The sequence below is a fragment of the Pavona decussata genome, unplaced genomic scaffold (assembly GCF_977016875.1).
Source record: "Pavona decussata unplaced genomic scaffold, jaPavDecu1.1 SCAFFOLD_48, whole genome shotgun sequence".
NCBI lineage: Eukaryota > Metazoa > Cnidaria > Anthozoa > Scleractinia > Agariciidae > Pavona > Pavona decussata.
The window spans coordinates 2,651,732-2,677,543 of NW_028145470.1; the positions used below are offsets into that span (position 1 = coordinate 2,651,732).

Sequence of the window (25,812 nt, forward strand, 5' to 3'; positions counted from 1 at the left end):
TCTGTAAGATATATTGCCCCTACAAAAACAAACCAGTTGTGACAGAAGATTGTTTTACTTGCCTTTCATCAATGCTGCGAGCTTTCTCAGTGATCTTGTCAGATGCATAGTGGTTTTCGTCATTCAGACGATCAGCAAACTGCATCATCTGGTTGATCTTCTCATCATTGGCATTCATTCGCTTGTCAAATTCTTCATGCTTCTTGATGAGTTCCTTCACAGCTTCGACAGTGGCCTATTGAAAGCAAACAGAATTCAGTTGTTAACATTGTGAGCTACTTAGTAATAATGACAGCGATGATGATGTGAATGACGATAGAGGTTATGGTAATGTCAAAACTAATGATGACTTGATGATGATGATGATGATGACGACAATGACGATGGTGATAGAGGTAATGGTAATGTCAAAACTGATGATGACGTTGATGATGATGATGATGACGATGATGATGATGATGATGATGCTGATGCTGATGCCAATGACGATGGTGATGGGGGTTATGGTAATGTCAAAACTGATGATGACTTGATGATGATGATGATGATGATGACAATGACGATGGTGATAGAGGTAATGGTTATGTCAAAACTGATGATGACTTGAAGATGATGATGACAATGATGATGGTGATAGGGGTAATGGTAATGTCAAAACTGATGATGACGTTGATGATGATGATGATGACGATGATGAAGATGCTGATGCCAATGACGATGGTGATAGAGGTTATGGTAATGTCAAAACTGATGATGAAGCTGGAAAGAACAGTGTTCAATAGTTAGCAACAATGTCAAACTTACTCCATTTTCCTCTTTAGATAAGAACAGCTCTTGTTGGCCAAGAATGGCTTCACACTGCTTTGAGTCACGGATAAACAACTGCAGAGGAAAAAAAAACACCACACAGTCAGGTTGATAACTGGTAACCTAACACTACTCATGTTATGTTTTCAAAATAGACATTGATTGATGGATTGATTCTTCTGCAGAGTTCAGTTCAGTTCAGTTTATTGTTTTGCCATACGTTGTACAAAAGCAAGGAAAAAAAATAATTATTTAAACACTCATGGCAAGGACGCCCGAGGGAAGCCACTGGGCTTATAAGGAATGGGCTCCCTCAGTTAAGTAATTAGAACAAAGGATATTGTCATAGTTACACATGGGACCAAAATCATTGGCAGAGCTACAGTAAATCTTAAAATCTTAAACCTTAAAATCTTCTGATTTCATCTCAAATATAACAACTTACAACAAATATGGCAACCATAAACTTGTGGATTCTTTGATGCAAAGGAAACAAGGATACACTAAACTGCGTAACAGTATCTGTAAGTTTAACTCTAAGACAGAATTCTATGATGACTATAACTTCTTCTTATTTCTGTTGTGTTTCTGTACCTGATGGTTCAATGCCTGAATGAGCATCTTCTTCCTGTTTTCCCACAGGATGTGTACATCATTCCAGCCTGTCTCCAAGTTATCTAGCTGTTCCTTCAATGACTGCTGCTGGAGATCGGACTCGTCCTGAATCCATTTGGGACCACTCAACATTAACTGTTTGAAGTCTGGCTCACGGCTGTCAATCTCATCCTAACAATGCAAAACACAGGGCATTAAAGCCTTACTTTAGTAAGTCAAAACTGAGTCATGAAATAGTACAAGCTGGCTTCTATCTTTTTCTTTCTGGTTCTTGTTTTTCAAATGACAGCTTAGTTCGTCGTTGAATAGACTTCTGAATATCTTTCACTAATCCCAGAAGGACCTTAAGACCATAAAACACAACAAACAAGTGTATACAGCATGCATACAGATCAATAAAATAATATACGCTAAAATGATCTCCTTTACAGTTGCTTATGTTGTGTTGGAGTAATTAAGCAAGAAATAAACTTTGCAACAGTGAATTTAAGACACTGAGGTGGCAAGCATTGCCTTGTGTGACAAGACATTTAGCAGCAAAAACAGAGGCTTGCCAAAGGGAATGCATCTTCTCTACCTTGAGGTCCTCCAGCTCTTTCAACATTTTCTCTGCGTCAATCAGTGACACTGGCATCTCTTCTGACGCAACCTCATTCTGAGTGTTGTTCAACCTGAAAATCAAAATATATGTCAGCTTTTTACTAACAATAATGACATCTCGGAACATTAGGTAGTACCTAGTATCTAAAGCTCATTCCACATTTGTGCAGGGAGTCCTACATCAAATGGAAAATGTAAGGTTTAGAAATTATTACTAACCATATCTGGAAGTTATCAAGATCAATAACAAAGTGCTGTAGTTCTCCAGATTCTGACAAGGCCTCATCTCGTTGTCTCACCTAAGATGGAACAATTCAACAAATTAAAACTGAATCTTTACTTGAGAAACTAAATGGAAAGTTGAGAGATTACAATTACTTATTAATGTCAATCTTCACACAAATTTCTCAAAACTATAGCATGAGAACGAAAATACTTATTTCAAATTGCATATATTGCACCAAGCAACAGAGAAAATAGCCTCAACTCACATTATCCTTGAGGTCAACCCATCCGCTACTGACAACGTCCATCTTATCTCGGATTATTGGTTCCTCAGGCTCCTACAGTGTATCAAAGAATTGAAATTATTATTATATCCAAAACGTCTTATGAAAGATAACAGTAATAGAGCAAAATAGAGAAACACGATTGGGAGAGAGGGAAACCACTGTTCAATTTAATAGTCATTGCCTACCCCTTGATACTCTGTGCAAAGTACATTGGCATCACTCTCCAGCTTTGTCACCTAAAGAAACAAAGAAACCACAAATGTTAAAGCTTCCTTTTTTTGTGCAACAGATCTCAATGAGACAAACCTTAAGCTATCAAGCAGTACATTCCTGAACACTGTACAGATTGGAATCAAAAATATTGTTTTCCTGCTCCGGAATGACGATTTTAAAATATAAAAATTCCACACTCAAAGCACAATTAAAACTTAAAAGTGGGATATTTTGTTCGGATCCACCGAACTTCGTCAGCCACAATGCAAATTTGAATGTTAAGAAGGGTTATATAATAGTCCCGAGGGAGCTAAGATGGTGTCATAGATGCTGGCTAATTCGAAGCCATTGTCTAGATTTGTTATCTCAATTGCCTCCCTTATGCGGCATTTGAATGTGTTACTTTCCGTGGCAAGAACTTTTGTTTCGGTGGAATCCACTGAATGACCCGTGAGCTAGCAACATTCAAGAACAGCTGATGAATTCCTAGAAAGATGTTCCTTCACTCGAGTTTCTAATAACCGAGAAGTTTCGTCCACATAATCTTTATCACATCGTACAGATTGTTTCCCAATGTTTCACATTTTTCAATTTTTAGAGTCAAATAGGTATGACAACACTACTAACTGTACCTTGTCTTCCAGTGGTCCCAGGTCCCTCTGGATGCTGTTGAGACGACGCTGCAGGATCATGACTGTGGCAAGGTCTTTCATGTTGGTCACTTCCTCAACACTGAGCAGAAGACTTGACTTTTCAGTTATCCACAGCTAAACAGAAAATATTAATCAATGTTAATCAAAATTAGCAGTTTTCCAAGGCTGAGTAGTCAATGATCTTCACTTTAGTTGTCAGTTAAACTCATCAACAATAGAAAAGCTCTAGCCAAAGGATAACAGTCCGGCAGCGAAAAACACGCGGAATGACTTGACATCCGATGATAAGCTGTAAACTACAAGGAGCCCCTGCACTAAACCCCCAGCCACCCCACAAACCAACCCTGCAAGTTGATGCTGGCCAGCAATATTGTCTCGCTTATAACTTAGCCTAAATTACATTTAGCCACATCTAAAATAGCCGGTGGACAATTACAAATAATAGCCCCTTTCACCAATTGTAAACTAGACTAAGACAAACTCCCCCCCAAAAAAACTGCTGTGAATCTAATTTGTTTTTTTCTTGTTCCAATGCCTCTATTAGTTTACTACTTGTGGGTGGAAGTATTTTTGTATTAATTTACTTGCTTTGTAATATTAAATAGTAATAAAAGTTTTGTTCTTGCAAAAAAAAAAAAAAGAAGAAAGAAATATGCAATGAGCTAATCACCCAAATGAAAAACAAGTCTCTGGTGCCAAACAGCAACAACAAAACAAATGTAAGTCATGCTGAGTTCACGCTTTCCTTCTGAATGGCTGCAAAGATGGCATGTTTGTTCTGATTGCTCTTTTGGTACCATAACACCACGGCAGTTGAGTGAGCAAGGGAATTTTGATTGGTTAGGGCTCATTCCAAAGGTTTTATTATTCAAATGACACCAAACTTCACCAAGTGCAAAATGAAGTCAAACACGCCACACTTAAACAATCAACTGACAACTTCTCTGCATACTCAAAACTATATTGCAAGACACCATAAGTAAACTGGCCCTCCATTGTAGTTTCTTTTTTTTTTTTTAATGTTTCAATAATTTTAAAGTAGAGAGCACGTCATACCTTGGTTTCAGTAATATCAGCATGAAAGTGCTGAAGTCTGAGTGCTTTGTCCAGTTTGGCCTTTTTGATGTCAGCAGCATGACGAAGATTTGCCCACCTGGATAAAAAATTGTTTTATATGTGAACCATTTTTGAAACTTTTTTACTGGGGAGAGTCAAAAATTTATTCATGGAAGTCCTCCAAATCGAAGCTGATTAGGAATTTGGAAATTTTGTTTTTGTTAACGAATGAAAACTCAGGAGAACCTAAAGAAAAATCCCCAAGGCAAGGCAAGGAATCAAAACAAAAATTAATCCAGAAGTGAAGCCAAGTCTGGGATTCCACTGAACATCACATGCAGTGTATGGTTGAGAAACTATGCCTGCTCTGTACACTGGTGATCTAATGAGATACCAAAATCAAGTATGATCCTGACAAGGACTAAAATCATTTACTGATGATTGTATAATAATGAGAAGAGTACTTGAAACTTGCCAACCAAAATCATTCTATAATAAACAATACTGGCATTTGTGTTAAAGAAAGAACAAGGAGATACGCAGCGGTGAGAGCACTCGCCTACCACAATTGGAGCCCAATGTTTGATTCCCAGACTCAGCATCATATGTGGACTGAGTTTACTGTCCATTCTTGTTCTAAGAGGTTTTTTTCCAGGGTAACATTTTCAAATTCTAACTGGATCTGGATAGTGTCCCCAATTAGCACTCTGTATTAAAACCCCATGACACTTGAATAACATGATTTATTAATTTTTATTTGTTTATGGTAATTTCTTTTCTCTAGCTCAAGAAGGAGGGGAATTGAATCTTTTTACTTCCTGACTTTTTATCGTTTGAAATGAACATGTCAAACTCTTCAGAAAAATGCTCACTTTGTGTTGAGGCCATCGATTGTGTCATTGATTTCATCTGAGTTGATGTGGCCTTTTTCAGTGAGTTGTCCTCCCAGATCATTCACAACTCCAACACGCTTCTCATTAGCATTCAACTCCTGTGAACAACAAACAAGATGGAAAGATGGAAAGTGATGAATACAGACAAAACTAGTCATTCTTTTTCTGCTCCCAAGTGCTGTTCATATGAACTTTGCAACTTTGAACTCTTGCCTGATAGCTCCAACTTCGCAACTTCAACAGTTTGCTTTCATACAAACTACTCGCAGAAATGACCCTTTCCAAATGGACAGTCAGCATAATAAAACCCCAATTGATCTAACTTATTCACATGTGCAAAATGTAATCCTTGGTGACATAAAAGATGAAGTTGAAGGCTTTGACCTTTATTTCTTTACACCTAAAGCTCACCTTTGGTTTTTAAGGTTTCAGTTATGGCGTATAAAGCAGAGAGTTTTACACAAACCTGTTGGAACCCTTCAAATCTCTGCTCAATAATCTGACATTCTTCCAAGTCCATGCTCTTCTCCACAGTCAGTGCTGCTTCAAGTCTGTCCTCCTAGAAAACACAAAACAGCAGACATTTTCACTTGAAGAAACTCTTGAACTCTTCAACTCTTGAAGAAATCTTAAATTCCAGGTCACCACTTAGAAAGGTTGCTTGAGTTTGACTTATCTGAGGAAGTCTATCCCTTGTTCTCATGTTTCGGATTGAGCTTATTCAAGTACAAACTAGAAATCTCATATGTGATATCACATCTGTCAAAACCGAAAAACGTTTATCTGTCAACAGAAACAAAAACTTATTGTCTGGGTTTGTTCTAAATATTATTTGTCACCCCAGTGCAATAAAAGTGTCAGTTAGTGCCTCGGGCCAGAGACAGAGTTGGTCAGAATGGATTGAAACTTGACAAATGTTAGGCCAATGCTTTTTAAGTTCTCATATTTTTGTTTTCAAAATGCGTTAGAACAGATCACAAGTTTTAAGTGCAACTCCAAACACTGCCATTGATGTTCGCCATGTGCAGCTTACACAACAAACAGTACAAGATACAGGTATACCAACCTTCTCGTTAATCCAGCTATCCACAATATAGGCATCCCTGTTGAGTCGATGGAGTGAAAGTGCATCCAGCAGTTTGTGTCGGCGATCGGCTGCTTGAAGCCGCAAGTTCTCGTAGCGGGTGTCCACACTGCAAAACATAGCAAAGATTTTGTAAAAAGCATGTAGAATTTTACCAGGTCACTCACTACAAACAGTCATATTGTACATCTCTACATTTTGTTATTTACATCACATTCATTCCATTGTGCATATGCCATAAGTCTCTTCTAGCTCAGTGGTAGAGCATCCAAACTAGTAATCGAGAGGTCAAAGGTTCAACTCTTGATAGGAGCACTCGGATTTCTTTTTTCCGAGTATGCGGTATGCCTGTGTCACTTTCTAGAATAACACAACATTCTCATTCATTCACCAGGCTTAAAATATACCATCACATTTATTCCACTGCGCACATGCCACACATTGACACTCAAATCCCAAGAACATAGTTTAATGGCCTTAGCTCCCATGAGTCTCCTGAAGCTCAGTGGTAGAGCGTCCAAACTAGTAATAGGTTTGACTCCTGATAGGAGCACTCGGATTTCCTTTTTCCGAGTATGCCTGTGTCACTGTGAAAAATACATCTGATCATTCTCATTCATTCACCAGGTTAAAAAAGTACCATCACATTTTTTTTTTTGTATCCATTAAATGTGGACTTACTTTCTGCATCTGTCAACAACCTCAGGTGAGGTCTTGTCCTCGTCGCCAAGCTCATCAACTTGTTCATGAAGGCCTTTGATCACAGAAGCATAGTTTTCAATGTCTTCTTCAATGATCTGTTTTAGAAAACAACAAAATGATGTGAGTTAATCAAATTAAGAGACACCTGTTTGTGATGGTCTTAGTGTCTCCCATATCAAACTTTGGTTCATGCGATATGGTTCTTTCGAGTCAGTTTAAAAAAAATCATAACACTGATGAAGTGAAATCACATGATGTATTTCCTACAGCCTTGTTTATTGTTCTGCGCAACATGTTACTAACTTCTGAGTTAGTAGACGAAATCCTAAAGTGTGACCATTCAAATGAAAGCTACTGGGCAGTACTTTCCTGCGGTGCTGTTTGTTATGCTGTACAAGATGGCTTTAACTTTTGAGTCTGTGGATGAAATCCCAAGTGTGACCATTCATTCAAATGAAAGCTACTGAGCAGTACTTTCCTGTGGTGCTGCTTATTATGCTGTATAAGGTGGTTCTAACTTTTGAGTCTGTGGATGAAATCCTAAAGTGTGACTATTCAAATGAAAGCTACTGAGCAGCACTTTCCTGTGGTACTGTCTATTATGCTGTACAAGGTGGTTCTAACTTTTGAGTCTGTGGATGAAATCCAAAAGTGTTACTATTTAAATGAAAGCTACTGAGCAGTACTTTCCTGTGGTGCTGTTTGTTATGCTGAACAACATGGTTTTAACTTTTACGTCTGTGGATGAAACCCTAACGTATGACCATTCATTAAATAAAAGGTACTGAGCAACACTTGAAACCTGTGGTGTTGTTTATCATCCTATACAAATGGTTTGCAACTTTGAATTCCATGGATGAAATCTTAAACTGCAACCATCGTAATAATGGCTTCTTTTCTTTGGTGTTTTTGAATTTCATTTTCCCTGCAGAAAATTTAGTCAAGTCATCGATCTTTCTACCTTATGTTTCTTTAACAACGTCTCAGTGCTGGCCTCATCATAGCCAAGATCATCATTGGCAACAATCCTCTCCATCATATCCAACCATGACATGATGTCATTGTAGTCAGCAATAAACTGCTGGAGCTGCAGATTCTCCTGGATCTTCTTCTTGCGATACCCAGCGACATCGTGCAGATTCCTCCACTTGTTCTGAATGCTGGCCATGCGTGACTGGATGGTGTCAGATGAGTAGTGCCCAGAGTCCAACAGGTCTTGGCCACTCTTCATTACAGCCTGCGTGTGAGTGTCGCGTTTGGCCAACTCACGCTCAACAGCCTGAAAATCAACAACAAGAAATATTATTCCTGGACTATTTTCACTATCTTGGATTTTTGCCAAGCTTGAATCCAATTTAAAACTATGTAATTTCTTCCTTGAAATAGGTACGGATCAAAGAATTTTAGATGCAGGTTTATGTATTAAGACATATGTTAGTCTTGAAAGATTTCTGAAATCTCTCTGGAAACTTTACATTGGCTGGTCATTCAAACTGTAAGAAGTAACTTCGGAAGCAGAGTTTTTCATTTCCACATCACTTTCTATTTAAAATTCACAGCCCCATATACCACAAATTAACCAACAACCACTTGAAACAACAACTGTGACAATGTCATATATTTTTTCTTTTTAAAAAAACTGCCAAATGTTACCGCAAGCAGAACTAGGGCCAGTTGTTCAAGCCTAATTAATTAACCTGATCCTGGGTTTGCACACACATTTTGATTCAAGTGTAAATTACTAATCAATAATGAGTTTTCAAAAAAAAACTTTTGTCTCCAGTTTTGACGTGAACTTTTCTTTACCATCAGCTTAAAATCCGCTTTAAAAGCATGTTTGACAAGCAAACTGAAAACCACCGTTAACTTTTAATCATGGAATTAAATTAACTGGCTTTAATATGACAGGGCTCTAGCCCCAGTTGTTCAAAGAGTGGATAACTTTGTCCAGTAGAAAAATCAGTATCCAGTGGATAAAATGTTCTCCAACAAATATATATTTTATCCCCTCTAGAAAAAAGCAAGTTATCAGCTGGATAAAGTTATCCACTCTTTCAACAACCGGGGCCTGGTCTATAAGGATTCATCACTGACCTCATGCTTATTCAACAAAATCATGGCGCTGTTCAGGTCGTGTCCATAGTCTGTAGACTGTAGAGAATAAGCCTTTTCTGACACCCACATCTCTTCTTCCTCAGCGTCACGATAGAACGACTGCAACTTGTGTGACTCATCTAACCTGGCGCGTCTGGCGGCAGAAAGCTGCAGAAGCTCATTGTAGGCTCCTTCAAGCTCTGCCTGGTGGTCTCTGATTTGGTTTTCATCGGGTTTGTAACCTGCATGAACAATGCAATTTCAGTCTTGTTAGGCAGGCTTTTTCTCGTATCCACATTGAAATATATTGTTTCGTACAGAAAAATTATGAAATTTAACAGTTTGAACGTTGGAATGCAATTATACCTTTTAGGCCTGGCCATTCAAATGAATGAAACTAAATAATACTTTCCTGTGGTGCCATACAAGGTGGTTCAAATTTTTGAGTCTGGGTATGAAATCCTTTAGTGTGGCCATTCTAATGAAAGTTACTGATGAACTGTACTTTCCTGTTGTGCTGTTTATCATGCTGTGCAAGGCAATTCTAACTTGTGCATCTGTGGATAAATCCTAAATTGTGAACATTTGTATGAAAGCTACTTAGCTTTACTTTCTAATGGTGATGTCAGCTTTAAATTTTTCATTCATAAAATTTGTTTTCAAATTTTTGAATTGGGGCATACATTTTATTAAAATGGTTCAAACAGAATCAACCAATAATTTATAATGTTCTGTACCATCTTCTTCATTATCCTGGTGTAATAACACTTCGGCTTGCTCATTAACAGACTGGACGCGGTCGGCTTGTGCAGCAATGTCTGCTTCCACTAGACTATGCTTCTGCAACAGATCTTCCACACCAAGCAAGTGCTTGCCATAGTCTTCAGACAGAAGGCCCATCTGAGGTCAGAAACAAAAAACATCAGTCTCTGTAACAAGCAAAGAGTTCTCTAAAACTTCAAGTCATTATGAAGAGTTAGTCAGGAGAACTGTTTTTTCAAATGTTCATGTCAGCCCAGATCAGTGCGCATAGAAGATTCTAAGAAGGACTATATTTATTTACTAGTCCCCCACAAAAAGGTTGCTAGTCTATCAACAGATTCCCTGCATGAGGCAACTAGGAGTACCATAAGTCCTCCCTGGATGGGATGCTTTTCCATCACAGGATACCCAGCATGGAGTGATTAGGAGTATTACTACTCCCCCCTGGATGGGATGCTTTTCCATCACAGGATACCCAGCATGGAGTGATTAGGAGTATTACTACTCCCCCCTGGATGGGATGCTAGTCAATCACAGGATACCCAGCATGAAGTTACTAGGAGTATTACTTCTCTCCCCTGGATGGGATGCTTGTCCATCACAGGATACCCAGCATGAAGTGACTGGGAGTATTAATTCTCCCTCCCCCCTGATGGGATGCTAGTCCATCACAGGATACCCAGCATGAAGTGACTAGGAGGTTTACTACTCTCCCCTGGATGGGATGCTTGTCAATCACAGGATACCCAGCATGAAGTGACTAGGAGCATTAATATCCCCCCCCCCCCGCTAGTGACTAGGAGTATTACTACTCCCCCCTGGATGGGATGCTAATCCACCAAAGGATAACCAGCATGAAGTGACTAGGAGCAGGTAGTGACTTGGAGTATTAATACTCCCCCTGGATGGGATGCTAGTCCATCACAGGATACCAAGCATAAAGTGGATAGGAGTATTACTACTCCTCCCCCCCTCCTCCCCCTCCGGATGGGATGCTAGTCCATCACAGGATACCAAGCATAAAGTGGATAGGAGTATTACTACTCCTCCCCCCCTCCTCCCCCTCCGGATGGGATGCTAGTCCATCACAGGATACCCATCATGAAGTGACTAGGAGTATTAATATCCCCCCCCCCCCCCCCGCTAGTGACTAGGAGTATTACTTTCCCCCCTGGATGGGACGCTAATCCACCATAGGATACCCAGCATGAAGTGACTAGGAGCAGGTAGTGACTTGGAGTATTAATACTCCCCCCTGAATGGATGCTTGTCCCCCTTAAAGGGATACCATCCTCACTGTCTCTTAATTTCACTTATGGTTCACTGTACCTGCACCAGCCCTGTTCCATTTGAAATCAAATTTTACCAGGCAACAGTAATCAGAGTTTACCTTGATTTCATCCATCCAATCAATGATGTTAATCATCTCCTGGAAGATTCGTTGCAACTTCATGCTCTTCTCCAGTCGAGAACGGCGCCGCTTGAGCAACTCCAAAAGCTGTTCCCACAGCTGCAAGATTAGGTCTTTCCTGTGAAGACGCAAAAAGAAGTCATTTCACCAGTATATCTCTGTGATCACAGCTTACAACTTTTTAATTCCTTACTACTAGTTAGCCTCGGTAGTCTTCATCTGGAGGTCTAAAACTGGACAACAATATCACCTGATGAAGAGTAGCTACACTTGAGTACTCAAAACAAAATAGTGACTGAATATTAGATAAACGATACAAGGGTTTGAAAGGGGCTTATGACAATCCAGTAAAGGCAGCTTTGGAGATTCTACAGGCCTTTGAATTTGTCACGAAGGAGCCATAAATATTCGAATTTGGTAATTATGCAATGCCATACTCTTGGATAAACCTAAAGTAATAGTTATTACACTGTAGTATGTTAAAATTATCTGAAAATCACCAAAAAAAAAAAAGGCAAGACAGCTAGACAAACCTGGACTGCACTCTTTCTGATTCTTGGTAATTTTCTCTATGTAATTCATCAGCAACTTGAACGATGGCCTTTATACGTTCTTCGTATGCCTACAAAAAAAACATTACCACTGCTTACCAGAGAGTATTTTCATATAAGATGTTTATTGCTTGAGATTTTAAAGAAGACTATGTTAAATGCAAGTGAAGGTGTGCACAGAATAAAGCATCAAGTGACTTTGATGTAAGGTCAAATTCTCCTTCTGTTTCACAAGTGATTACAAGGCAATGACTCTGATCCAAAGTAAAAAGGCCAAACCACAACATCAGGAACATCATCCCCTCCTCTATACAGTGATGTCCCCAAATACATACTTTGAATGGAGTGAAGAAACAATTCCGATGGCTTAACATCACTGATTAATCATGCAATTTAAATCGTCTGTAGGAAACAAGGAACAATGATTCGGAAACAGCTGTAGGTAAAAAGTTCAATGGCTTAATGATGACGTTTCCCAAAAGGAACTTGGTATCAATTCAAAATCCCAAATATGTTTTTCTATTGTCAGAATCTCAAAAAGATTGGTCCAGTTTTGTTATTAATTTCTACCCCATTGTACTAAAACTGACAACGAGAGCCTCCTGCCAAAGCCGGACTGGGATAAAAAAAATACATTTGCTACTTGAAAAAAGTTAGTCAGTTCTGGCATTTTTGTTTCCAAAATTCGCTAGAACAGATCACAAGTTGGTCCTTTCAACAATTCAATTGATTTCTCTCTTTTGATATCCTAGGATTATTTTGTATCTCAGGGAAGGTATGATAACTCCATCCTTTTTACCACAATTCCAGTGACACTACCTGTACCCCTTTAACCTAAATGATGCAGTCGTCTGGACTGGGATCCCTGTGGTCAAGAATAATAACCCACATCCACCTCTCTGTGGCCTGGCTACCTAAAACCAAAGGTAGCTAGGGAGCACAGTTTGCATGAAATTAATATTTGTTGAATGAAACATTTACTAATAAACTAAATTTATCATACCATGATGTCAGTTTCGATGGCCTCGTGTTTCTTTGTAGCTGCCTCCACTGCAGCGATGTCATTTCCAAAGTTGTCTTGTGAAACAAGACGCTGGTTCTCATTTAACCATGTCTCTCGCATGGCGGCCTGCAAATTTTAACAATCATACAAAGGGATTAAATGAAGGACACTCAAGAAATCTAATGAGCAGGAATTTCATGACTTTGTGTGCTTTTTATTATTCTGTTCAACGTGTGGGTCTGAAATCCTAAAGCATGACCATTCAAATGAAAGCTACCGAGCATTACTTTTTTGAGATGCTGTTTGTTTCACTGTTTAAGATGCTTCTAACTTTTAACTCTTTTTTTTTTGTTAAAGATCTAAGAACAGTTAGAAATTCTCCTTAAAACCTTACCTTTCGGTCAAACTTTGCAGCCAGCATTTCTAGCCTTTCTTGCCTGACGAAGAAACAGATGTTGATAAGAAACAAAGACAATGGAACTAACAAATTGTTTTCAAATTTTTCATACTATTTTTATATGGTTAAACAGGATGGCTACTACAGCATAAGGGAAAGAAAAAATTATCTATTTAAAATTTATTTTGTGAGACAAACTTTCAGGTACTGGTTAACATACCTCATGAGCTCTTCTCTCAAAGCAAGCTCCCTTTCGTGTTCAGCTCGTTCCAATGCTTCCCAAGCCTGTGCAATAACAGGATAAATGGAAATTAAGCCATGCACAAAAACAATAAACAAACAAAGAAAACAGGAGCTTCCCCTTCCCGAACAATCACGACTTGAAATTAACAAGATGCCACACACAAAAAACATTTAGACAATATCCCATCAAAGTGACTTTCAGTCATGGGAAGAGACAATTTACTGGATATTAAATTGCCAAGCCTCTCCTAGGGTACTACAGAAGAGGGCAATGAATGACTTTATGCCACTTAAATATCACTTGTCCCAAAAGAAAACCTGTTGACAACTACACTAAATAAATATTAAGTGTCTTTAGTAATACAGCATCATCACTACATGTACTATGGGGGCCCCAACCAAGGAACATATCTGGCTGCCCATTCTTCTCAATTCATCAGTCAACTCTTGTCTTGCAGACACCTCACAATTAGGGACAGCCCGATAATACGGACAGTAACTAAATCCCCAGCAAAAATAAATTACAGACAGTTGACTAAAATAAATTAAAAGTTATTACAGATTCTTGCTATTAATGACACTAACTCACAGTCCTGAGGGTGTCTGCAGTAAAGGGAGTAGACTGTAGATCCAGCCAGATTTGTGGTGTTCACCACTACTTCCCCCTTTTAATGACATCTCTTGGCAAGTGATGACCAGAGGCAGCTACATGATTGTACAACCTCAATGACTATAACCTGTACTTGCAGCACTGTGTTTAATAATTTATAAACCAACCACACATAGTATACTACTACACGCACCTTGTTTATGTCGCTCAGTGCTTTGCTTTCTGGTGGTGTGTACATTTTCTGATGGTTGGCACGCAGCTTGCTTGTTAGAATAAACAGCTGGACTTCCAGGTTACCTTTCTCCACAAATCTAAAAAGACAATGCGATTGATATTCTAGTTCACAAAGTTGACTTTAATTTGAGGTCATTTCTAAATGATCCACCAGAAAACACTCACATACCATGTGGACCTTACCATAAGTGTAACACTACAAACTCTATGTCCAAGTTCTAAAATGCTTGGGGGTAGGGTGGGAAGGGGTGTACTCTGAAACATTCTACATAGCTGCACTCTTAGTGTGTACACCAGATCACTCAAATCAAATTAATACCTGGGAGGCTTCTCCTGAGTTCTGTATTGATTAAACTCTAACATCTGTTGCTGTACCCCAACAAGATTGTTGGCAAAAGTTCTGTCGGAGAGCTTCACGATGGTCACTTGAATCCACTCCAGGAGATCTGTGGCTTGCTTCTCGTACTCGTCAATCAACTCCGAATTCTCCTTGATGCGCTCAATTACCTTTAAAATAGGAAATAATGTGTGACTGTCAGCTGTCTCAAACTGTATTGGTAACTGGTGATTTCGCTAGCTACAGATAATGATTTGCCACTTGGTTCACGCTAATTTTCCCCAAGTGAACAAAGCTCTTCCATTTCTACTTGGATTGAAGCTGTATGACTACAACTGCAATTGATTAAATTCCCCATGGCCAGCTTTCTAAAGAATTTCTCACTAATAATTAGTGGCATCAATACTTAGTTCTTCTTGATCTTTCAAGAAGCACAACAGACACCTACAAGTCTACATTGAACTTTACATTGTTATATCTGCACTTTACCTTGCCAATTCTGCTACCACTGACTTCAACTGTTTTCATCTTTGCAAAGTAATGATAATAAGCTGCCACATATGTGATAATTGACTTCTCATCAGGAAAGTCCACATTGACATCTAAAAGGAAAAACAGTTTTGGTAATGTGTTATCGGGCCTCACTTAGCATGGACACCCAGGACAATCACCACTCTTGATAATTGCAAAAATATTATTGAAATCAAACAAATTAACATAACATGTCAGACTTAGACGGCTATTTTCAGAGGAAAACGTATCCTCAGATAAATGAAACCACAAACTTGTGATCAACAAAGAATAAATTAGGAATAAATTAATGAAGAAGCAGCTGATTTTTTCACAAAGTTTTGTCAAGTCAAAAAGAAACATCTGGGGTGCATTCTATTGAGTCAAAATGTTTACTTTCATATATTCTGTTATCAAGATTAAAACTGATCAACAAACCTTTCAAATACAAGCTGAAATTGTTTAAAATTCTTCTCATAGTTCTTTACATTTCTTTGGAAGGTTTGGTAAAACAGTTGAACCTTTCATTGCTTGGTAACCACAGGGTAACCACAGCAACGCCAACCACAAGTATTTTAAGCCCCAGTATCAACATGCATTTTCCTCTCACTGTTCTCCATACATTCCTCATGGAACTACTTGGGAGAACTTGTCTGAATATCAAGGCATTGTAGCCCACACGTTTGTTCATACTGGTCACACTGATCATACTACACAGAAATTAATGATAAACTCAAAGTCATCCTGTACCTTCTGCATCCAACAGCTGTGGGATTTCAAGCTGTGTTTCTGCGACCTCAAATGCAAGGTTCAAGTTCTTCTCTGGCTCACTCTTGGTGAGTTTGTCATACTCAATCAGGTCAGGCCTAAAGACAACAACAACAGCGTGATAAATATATGTGTTGTGGTTCAATTTTTTTTTTGGTTTAAAATTTTTTAAACCAGTTTGATTCTTATTTCCCTTTGTCTCATATTAAGACAATGAAAACTGCACAAAGGAAAATAAAAATTAACTGGTTTCAAAAAAAATGTAAACCACAATATATGCACTGAATGTGAGAACATCTGGAAAAAATGTTCAGATCTCTAAGTGAATCTCATTTATAGAGCCTCTGTCAACTGTTCTCACAGTACTGAAGCACTCGCCAACCTGACGAATTACTTTCATCTCTTGGAAAAGCTACTTTTAAATGATACTGACATTAATTTTCTAGACAATTAACCAATTAACATCACCTGTGTCTGTGAATGAGTGCATTAAATGCCAATCCATCACGCCAGCTTGTGGTGAAGTTGGAGACTGTGACATTACGATACCTACACATGAAGATTGAACACAAGAAAGCAAGAACAATTATATCAATAAGGAAACATACGAGGGAGGTAGGATGCATATTCAATTTTTTTTTTTTTTTTTTTCTGAAAATTAAATGGACAATATGTTAGCATTTTGGTCCCAAGGAAGGGCAGCCTTTCAACATGTTTTGCTACCACAGGCAGCAAAACAGGAAAGTAGGACTGCCCCCCCCCCCCCCTTGCATGCTAGGCAAGGTGGGGGAGGGGGGGAGGAAGTGTCTTGAGGATGGAATATTATCTAAGTGCTCAGCAAGCAGTCAACTACAGGTGGGATTCAATATCTCTGGTGACTGGTACACTTTGAATAAACTGAGAATCTTTAGAAGGTTTGAATTAGGGTTTCCTCAAACCCTGAACCATGCCTGAAAATATTATCCTGCACCACAGACTCAATCATCTGCCGGTAAACACCATCTGTGAATTATTGCCCAAATCCTTGTTCTCGACTACCAACAAAGCCAATGAAATACTGGAAGTCTCTTTATAAATCCCCTTCAGTCTAATTGGCTATAACCAGACCATTCTAACAATGACCTTGTGCAAAGGCCAATCACGAAGTGTACTCAGATCCAGGTATGCCACTGGGGGTCTAGAACAAGGATTTGGGAGCTAATTTGCAGGCAGTATTTACCAGAGTTTGATTCCGTCTGGGGCACAGGCTAGAAAATATGTGTTAATATGTGATAACAAATCTTGACTTACCCAACCGTCTTGGACTGACACCACAGCAATAGCGCATCCTTAGCAGACCTCTTTTCCTTTGTTTCTCCTTCAATGGTAATATCTGAAATCTAATAAACAGATATAGCATTAATTTTGTATAACAGAAATCTAAACAAAGACTCAAAACTGCAACATACCGGTAACATCAGTTCTGTTCAGAAAGATTTAATTAAGTACCTGGAATCTGAGGATTATTGTCCATATCAGACCTAGCGTGATCTTGTTGTTTCCATCTACAATATCATGAGCACCAATGTTCTCCAAGTGGACCTAATGGGCAAAAAATTAAAATAAAATAGATGAGATAAAGTTCAATCATATACAATTCAATGGCTAGGATTAATCATGCCAGGTACATAATCATGACCTGTGCAACAAGAAACAATACAATAAATTACAATAAAAGCTTCTTGTCCAAGGGATCAGCCTTGTAGCCATTAACCTTTGTGTTTCACAGGTGAAAGCTCAATAAAAATTCTTATGTGCTAACCTCTGCACCATCACACAATCAAACTGAGAGTTGCTTTTTTTGACTAGCAAATAGTATTTTCTGATAACAGGAAACGAATAGGGCATAGTCTTATTCAGGCATCAAGCAGACTGTCACACTTACTGCCTGGGCTTAAATCTCATCTCTGTAGCATAAAATGACCAGGATTATAAATTACTACTCCCCCTGTATGGGATGCTAGTCCATCACAGGATACCCAGCATGAAGTGATGAGGAGTACTACTTCTCCCCCCTGGATGGGATGCTAGTCCATCACAGGATAACCAGCATGAAGTGACTAGTAGTATTACTACTCCCCCTGGATGGGATGCTAGTCATCACAGGATGCCAAGCATAAAGTGGATAGGAGTATTACTTCTCCCCCCTGGATGGGATGCTTGTCCATCACAGGCTGCCCAGCATGAAGTGACAAGGAGAGTTACTCCCCTCCCTCACCCTAGTACAAAATGACTAGGAGTACATATATTACAACCCCCACCCTCTGGATGGAATGCAAGCCAGGCTGTGTTAGAAGGTCCACTCTAAGAACTGATAATTTATTCCCCATAATTCATCATTCTATACCTTCTGTTGTTTTAAGAATGTCAAGGATTTGTCAACATTCTCAAGCATGTGAATTCTCATTCTTCCCTTGGATGGTTTGGGCTGCAAAAGAAAACGAAAACATGATTTAATCACTCAAAGGAACTTGTGTAAATCATATTGTATATAGTTAAACATCTCCACATAGTTACCATGACAGATGTACATTATTGACAGTTCATATAGTCCAGGAAAACGTACATTGATCGAGCAAAATCACAGCAGCAGACAAACAGCTAACTGCAGCCGAGCAAATGCAAATAGCGAATGACCTTTGAGCGAGCAAAGCGACGAAAACAACTGCATGAAAGCGTCACGGCGTGTCCCTGCTAGAACTCCTGGGCCGCCCCTGTGACCACTGTGAGGGAAGACTGCTGACCCGCCTTGTTTCGAGCTTAACTTCGCCTAAATTTCATTTAGCCACATTTAAATACACAAGATGCCTGCTATACTGGCATTACGCGTGATGCTGGGGCTGATTCATTTATTCCAACTGTATGCTTCGCCGATTGATAAAACTATCCTTGCTAATGGAATAGTTTGAGTCACGACGATCGCGTTACGCTATTTACCTTGTGTTACGCGACTCAGACTATTACCGGAAATGTGTGAAATTCCACTACGATAATGTAAGCTTTTCAATGACCTCTTTTTAGTCTCGCGTCGTGGTCTAAGACTGTCAAACAAAGCACGATTCCTTCGCCAGGAACTCACCAATTTCCACCGTTTTAAATGTCGGGTGCTTCTTAAAAGTTATTCTTTCGATTCACCGCTTCAAAATGGTGAAATTTCCGTTTGAAAACGGCACACTTGAGTCCAGAACATGTTAACAATATGGCGCGACAATTTAATCCGTCCTTAATAATTATATCAAATAATGCGTTGACGTCACACCGGTAGGGTTGAGTGGGTCCCCTCCCTCGCGATTAAAGCGAGAAGAATGGATGTTGATTGGCCTGCTGTTGTTGAAGACAATCAGAACATTACATCCCGAGTAGGAGAGGGGAGAGTTTAATGAATAAATTATGTACCGATTTGTGACTACGAGGAAGAAAAAAAAAAAAAAAAGAAATCGACCCGTTTTTAGACACGGTATGCCCCCTCAGGGCATCCCGTGTAACTACGTACTCCTCTATAATACAACCACCCTTTATTACCAAAATGTCACTTGGACCTGCAGATACCAAATTCATGTACAATTGCTATCTCAATTACACAGACACTTGACTTAGTCCTTGGGAGGCCCAAGATTCATATGAATTCTACATGTTTATTACTTCCAAAGAGTCCAAAAGAGACTAAAATTCATACCCTTGAACCCATCTCTAACTTCTTGAACATCTATAACACACAAAGCAACTTATTGCAGACAATACACCCTCTCTTAAGTGACTAAAATTCCTATGCAGCTACAATAACAAGAAAGATTTCAACGTCTACATACCAGTTTTTCACCAGACAGGATCTCAAGAAGTAAGATGAGTTTTTTGCCATCCTGTAGATCATGGTACATGTCGTTAATCCTGGCACCAACACGCTGGAGATGCGAGTTTATCCATTTTGTGAAAGTCTTTCTTTGAACTTTTTCTCTTTCATCTGCAAATAAGAACAAAATATTTCAGTGCCCTTCATTTTAAAATGCAAGGTTTAAGTATCAAATATACTTGACAATAATCATTGAAAGGCTCAGTGGAAACAGGCCAAAGCAACAAATTGATCTTGAAGCTCAAATTTTCCCTGATTAGTTTCAGTTTGACAAATGTTGACCTTCTGAACCTTATGGGATTAATTAGGAAACTAATCTCATTTGTCAGCAGTATAAAATGAAAAGTACTCTCGACTGACAAAACTTTTGAGATGCTAGGGTCCAGTGAATTAAATAAATGACCCTCAATTTGGAATAACTAAATATATCGATGATAGAATAAAAGTGACTACTCTTTACAAAAACCACAGCATATAGAGTATTTCTTTAATAAATCTGCTACAAGAGATTGAAAAATATACAAAAGCAATTAAAAGGAATACCAAGGCAATATCAGTTTTCACAGACGTGAAATGCACATTCCGATGAAAGTCACGCCAACTCAATTTCGAAAACTCACAGCGCTGAACTGAATGCAAAAATTAAAAATGTTTAGAAGCTACAAAAATATTGAAAGACGGGAGCTGTGACACGTATTGATAATACGAAATATAAGAATTTAATCAATTTTTCCTCTGGAATAATAGAGATATCGCGACATTTTGATGGTTTATTTATTCATTGCTGATGATCATTCAGCCATTTCAACGACGGAAAAGAATTAAAACAACTCGTCATCGAGAAAAGAGTCAACAAGCTGACAAATAACAGCTGCATTTAGTAAAATTCAAAAGAATGCAAAGCATCGAGCAGTGTTGGCAAAACTACAAGCATCACGCAATCTCTTTTACTCCAACTTTAAACTATATTAATTTTGAAAATATCAAGATTCTTTACGACTCCCTGGCGCTTAGCTATCTGCTTCAACCAGTTTTATGTTCCGTCTGGGTGGAAAACAAATTTGTCACAATAGCGATGAGGAAATCTGGAAAGATAACGCATCGGTAGACCAAATATTTTCGATCGCAACGTATAAAAACATTCGCGTTGACTTTAAAAATTACTTGCATTGTAGACGCTTCAATCTGATTCGGCATACATATAATGCCGAAAGCCGCGGCTAAAATTGGTCGCCGATAAAACTACAACTACAGCTAGATTAAGCTTAAATCTTGACAAGTATTCGCTGTTTCGGTCGGCGATAAATTATTTACGTAAGCTTTTAAAACATGCCTCCCGTAGATGCACACATGGTTTTTATCAAGCTTACATGTATGAGCATTGAAAGAAATCAAAAAAGTTTCATAAGTTTGAGCCATTTTCCCTCGGTAATTTCAAATGGTAAGCTTTATACATGTACAACACGAGCATTTTACGAACCTGCAAGAACTTTGATTCGTGATCTTTCGAATAATCGCGCCGAGCTCTGCTGTTCCATCCATTGATCTTCTTCAGGGTCACGATAATCTGTTGATACTTCACCCATTGTGCCCATAGACTGAATAAACGCCTGCAAAATTAAAAGATTAAGAGTCAGAACTTTGTTTTCTCCTGAAATTTAACACAAGAAAATCGAACGAAATCGATATTGGTAAACATAAGCTTATGCAAGCCAACATGCAGCAATACAACAACTTTTCACCGCACCACGACAAGTAACTAAACAGCACTCATTCTGTATTAGAAATCGATTGTGATTTATGTTTCCTTTTGGGTGGTCGTTTTACCTACATAAAAGCGAATCTATGACAAGATTCACGCCCGAAATCCTGGATGAACGGACGTAAACTACAGACAGGGTGTAACACAAATTCTTGTTTCCTGCGATCAAATCCTGCACCACTTTCGATCCCTTTCGAACAAATCCAAGCCAATAATCCTCCCCTTCAACGAAAAACAGCGCTTTCACAATGCACAGAAAGTTATTCAAGGAAAATGACAAGAGAAAAATAGGTTAAGTGGCAAAGCGATTGTGTACGCTCAAATGCGATGCATTCCACGCGACACCTTCTATCCTCCCCGCCCTGCAGCAATCGACCACAACCAATCAGACAGCGTCTAATAAAAGCGGCAACCAATCCAGGAGCTTTTTATAGTGCACGAGTCACGAACGCTCGTGAATTTCTTTAGACCCGGGAATCGAAAACACTAATGGAAGGAAACCATTTCTTTACGGAAATCAGCAATTTTAATCCATTCTAGTGCATTAGGTAAGACTAATAGGGCTCTAGAAAACGATTTTTATCTAACAATGACCAAATTAATTAACCATTTTGTGCTCTAGCAGTTTTTAAAACACAACACAATGACCTTTTCACTTTGCGGTGAACTCAAAGAAAGATCGAGAAAAACTTTTCAAAATTGAAATTTCCTCGGTCCAGCGTCCATGGAATGGCTTCAGAATGCCTCTCTAATGATAATTTAATTCAACTAGTACAGACACATACAAACAGACTGATTAAATTTTACTCGATTCAGTTAATAAGCTTACCACAGAGGAGCTTACATGCTCATTACAAGCTTTCTAACTCCAAATGCCGGTGCAAAGTTCTCCGAGAAAAATCTTAAATTTGTATAATTGTCAAAACTATTTGTTTCCAAACTTTGCCTTTATATCTCCATACATTACGACATTCGTCCCAAGTTGAAGATTCTTAAGTAATCACTCCGCCACTTACAACTTGACAAACTCTTGAAATTGTATTTATGGGGGAGGTGGGCAGTCAATGCAACTGTGTCACAAATTGATGCAAAACCTAGCAACAACAACAGAATAACCTGACCTCTGCACTAAAGCAGAGCTTTCTCCTAAAGTGGGGCATAGGGCAAAGAAAAATAAAATAAAATAAAATAAAAAACAAGCAGAGTGAACTGAGTGTGGTCGGAAAACTCGCAAACTTGGATCTAAAGAGTAAGGTATACCGAATCAGAAATTGTTCTTGGCGGTTTCTTTTTACCAACAATTTTAAAACTCCTTTGTTTCTGATTCTTGTTCATGCGAGCCAATATGATGAAGACAAAGAATAAGTAGAAAACAAATGACATAGAAAAAGTCTGATAACAGGGTAGATGACTTCAAGAGATACTCTCCAAACCTGATGCTGAATTTGCAAAATAAACAAGTTGACTATAGCTTTCCCCAAAAGCCTTCTACAGAAGTAACAATAATACATGACTTCAACAAATAGGTGGGTACTGTTTTGGCACCCCCCCCCCCCCACCTCATTACATAGAGGGTGGCTTTTGTTCTCTCTTATTGTTTGAGGTTCGAGAAATTAATCGTTTCCTCAAAAGCTGCTATCGAGATCCTCGAAAAATTCTTTGAGTGTCTCAAAACTCGATACTTGAAACTCGAGCCTCGATCCTCAATAGCTTTGAGGATCGAGTTTTAAGTCGAGACTGTCAACTTACATTTGCATGGTACGGTATGTGACATGCATAGTGTTAGGATCGGTAGTCTTAAAAGCGTCACATGTGGTTATACATGTAAATCAAAAAAACAGAGTCGCAACCCTAAGCTCTAGGCAATTGGAATTGCAAGGATCAGAACGTTTCCTCTTTCTTCGGATTCTACATCTGATTCTGTCGCTTGTAATCAAGCGTGACATGGTTGATCGGAACTGTAAGTAGAAGAATCAACCAATCACATAGGCTCAATTTCTGCTGCTCCCTTAGGTCCAGCTCTCCCCCACGACCCATGATTTCTTTGACGTAAATTCAAAATTTAATTTATGCAGCGCTACTGGTCACTGGAAATGATCTGATGCCAAACAAGATCAACAAACATAAGCGAGAGAGGTGCCAAAACTCTGCTAGCTCTGTGGCATTTGCTTAGGTTTATTGGCTTCGATTATTCGGCATGACCCCTATCGATTCCAAAAATTTGACTTCATCCTGCATTAAAAATCATGACAGCTATGGATTGAAACTTAGTCTGTTTCACTACATCAAATACCATCGGCCCAGCTTAGAAAAGCAGAGACTCCTAATCCAGTCGGTTGAATAACAAATACATCTCGCACGCTGACTAACTTTTTCAACGATTCCCATTGGACAGCCTTGAGATTTTCAATCTTAGACTTTTGAACAAGTCTGTTGTGATATGATAACTTATGCGCTAATATTGCCAGACAAAAATCTCCAGGAGGTAACCTGATTGGCTGAATCCAGCAACAGAAATCAGATATGTCCAGTCGTCTCTTCGGGGATGAGCGTGGGCTCATTTCCCAAACAGCAGCTGGTAATCGAGCCTACCAATCACATTGCTCATTCTCAAATTATCCCTCTAACTGAGATTTAGAACAGAAAACATGGCGGCCTTCCGCCGTTTGGAATGTCTACTACCACTGTATTGATTCACAGAAGAATCTTCTGATTCTGACTCTTATTCCGCTTTTGTCTCTAGTGTGAACCAGGCCTGATAAAGATGTATAATTTTCAGCATCGATAAGGGACAACAAAGAAGCATGAGTCCAAGATGGGTGTAAACTTTATGACCTTCCACATACCTTCTAATTTCACAGCAAATAGGACAACTCTGTACTACAATCCACAACAGTTTACCGGACTTCAAACTAATCCTGGCAGGTATCTTAGTTGGTAAATCACTTTCTCTGTATTTTGACATTTTACATCAAAATGATTGATCCATGCAAAGGCAGTTTAGTTACAGTGTTTGTGATTTGAATATTATAACATTTTGATAGTGATATTGTCACAGCTTTTCAAAATGGTTCCTGATATTGCGTGACTAAACAGCAGCGCCTGAAATTAGTGTTCATCCAAGATTACTACGAAGTACTCCAGGAAATCACTTCTCAACATTCAGGTTGGATGGAGGCAACAACAATTATTTTTAGAAACCGATTTACACAAACCCAGGTGCTGGTAATCGCAGTTAATGGATGCCATCTTAGATCTACTCGTTCCTAGGCCTCCCCAAAAAGTGATTGATTGTGTTTTTGAAGCCTTTTTGAAAATAGTAACTAATACTTCTCAAGACTGTTTAAAATCTGGCCTTTCATGATCAATAGAGGCAGGAGCATTATATATTTATCCTTAAATTCTTTCAAGTCTCAAAAACTGGTATTAAAGTAAAATAAATTATTTGTTTTAGTTGCAGAAACAAATGTGGCTTCAACCAAAAGATATCTGAAAACACACACATCCAAAATATCACACAAAAAAACCTTGACACAAAGTAAAAGTTACAGAGTAGTTACACTGTGAAACATTCATTGTGGATTTATTTCAATAGGGAAATTGTCATGAAAATAGAAATGCCGTTGTTTAGTCATAATTCATGTGTGAAATTGGATCTGTTTTGTATAACTAAGCAGCTATCAAGGCAACCAACTTTAAAGGTTTGGTTGCCCAGCATAAATTTTGGCATAGGGACAACTTGTGACATTTTTTAATTTCGATCACTGGATTATCATAAGTGAACATTTATAAATAAATGTGACACAAGTGAAAAAGAATTTTTATGCTGAGCTGTGCAGTGTATTGGAGCTGCATGTCCTCGGCTTTTATAAGCAGGCACAACTTTGATACGGCTCTGTAACATCTGCCAATGTTAATTACTAGTTGCAAATGCATACTTCAAGTCTCATTAGCCACCTCAAAATTATCTGAATTTCTGGTCAAATTTACAAGCAGAGTACCTACTCTTTTGTGAGACATTTATGAAAATGATTTTATTTACAGCTCTATTGCGCATGGTTTGTTGCCTTTGAGCTTACCCCTTTCTTGTTTTAAAACAACAAACT

The 25,812-nt window shown here is 38.7% G+C and overlaps 1 protein-coding gene across 4 annotated transcripts in view; it reads right to left on the reverse strand.

Moving 5' to 3' along the window:
- The window catches only part of LOC146481761 (spectrin beta chain, non-erythrocytic 1-like), a 44,285-nt gene that overhangs the window by 16,656 nt on the left and 1,817 nt on the right, over positions 1 to 25,812 (reverse strand). For 2 of the 4 annotated variants that reach the window (XM_085107814.1, XM_085107813.1), the window contains exons 2-32: positions 21,425 to 21,554; positions 19,904 to 20,055; positions 18,442 to 18,522; positions 17,544 to 17,636; positions 17,346 to 17,434; positions 16,524 to 16,604; positions 16,038 to 16,153; positions 15,267 to 15,379; positions 14,760 to 14,947; positions 14,400 to 14,517; positions 13,574 to 13,638; positions 13,351 to 13,393; positions 12,957 to 13,082; positions 11,936 to 12,024; positions 11,382 to 11,520; positions 9,967 to 10,129; positions 9,230 to 9,471; positions 8,097 to 8,414; positions 7,115 to 7,230; positions 6,416 to 6,542; positions 5,816 to 5,908; positions 5,329 to 5,447; positions 4,457 to 4,553; positions 3,380 to 3,514; positions 2,720 to 2,770; positions 2,514 to 2,585; positions 2,242 to 2,321; positions 2,000 to 2,093; positions 1,402 to 1,593; positions 805 to 882; positions 63 to 235 (exon numbers count right to left, since the gene is read on the reverse strand). In XM_085107814.1, the coding sequence (XP_084963940.1) occupies positions 63 to 235; positions 805 to 882; positions 1,402 to 1,593; positions 2,000 to 2,093; positions 2,242 to 2,321; positions 2,514 to 2,585; positions 2,720 to 2,770; positions 3,380 to 3,514; positions 4,457 to 4,553; positions 5,329 to 5,447; positions 5,816 to 5,908; positions 6,416 to 6,542; positions 7,115 to 7,230; positions 8,097 to 8,414; positions 9,230 to 9,471; positions 9,967 to 10,129; positions 11,382 to 11,520; positions 11,936 to 12,024; positions 12,957 to 13,082; positions 13,351 to 13,393; positions 13,574 to 13,638; positions 14,400 to 14,517; positions 14,760 to 14,947; positions 15,267 to 15,379; positions 16,038 to 16,153; positions 16,524 to 16,604; positions 17,346 to 17,434; positions 17,544 to 17,636; positions 18,442 to 18,522; positions 19,904 to 20,055; positions 21,425 to 21,554 (3,773 nt within the window). Of the gene's footprint in view, positions 1 to 62; positions 236 to 804; positions 883 to 1,401; positions 1,594 to 1,999; positions 2,094 to 2,241; positions 2,322 to 2,513; positions 2,586 to 2,719; positions 2,771 to 3,379; positions 3,515 to 4,456; positions 4,554 to 5,328; positions 5,448 to 5,815; positions 5,909 to 6,415; positions 6,543 to 7,114; positions 7,231 to 8,096; positions 8,415 to 9,229; positions 9,472 to 9,966; positions 10,130 to 11,381; positions 11,521 to 11,935; positions 12,025 to 12,956; positions 13,083 to 13,350; positions 13,394 to 13,573; positions 13,639 to 14,399; positions 14,518 to 14,759; positions 14,948 to 15,266; positions 15,380 to 16,037; positions 16,154 to 16,523; positions 16,605 to 17,345; positions 17,435 to 17,543; positions 17,637 to 18,441; positions 18,523 to 19,903; positions 20,056 to 21,424; positions 21,555 to 21,771; positions 22,000 to 25,812 lie in introns of those variants that run through there. The other 2 variants (XM_085107816.1, XM_085107815.1) reach the window with 2 other exon arrangements.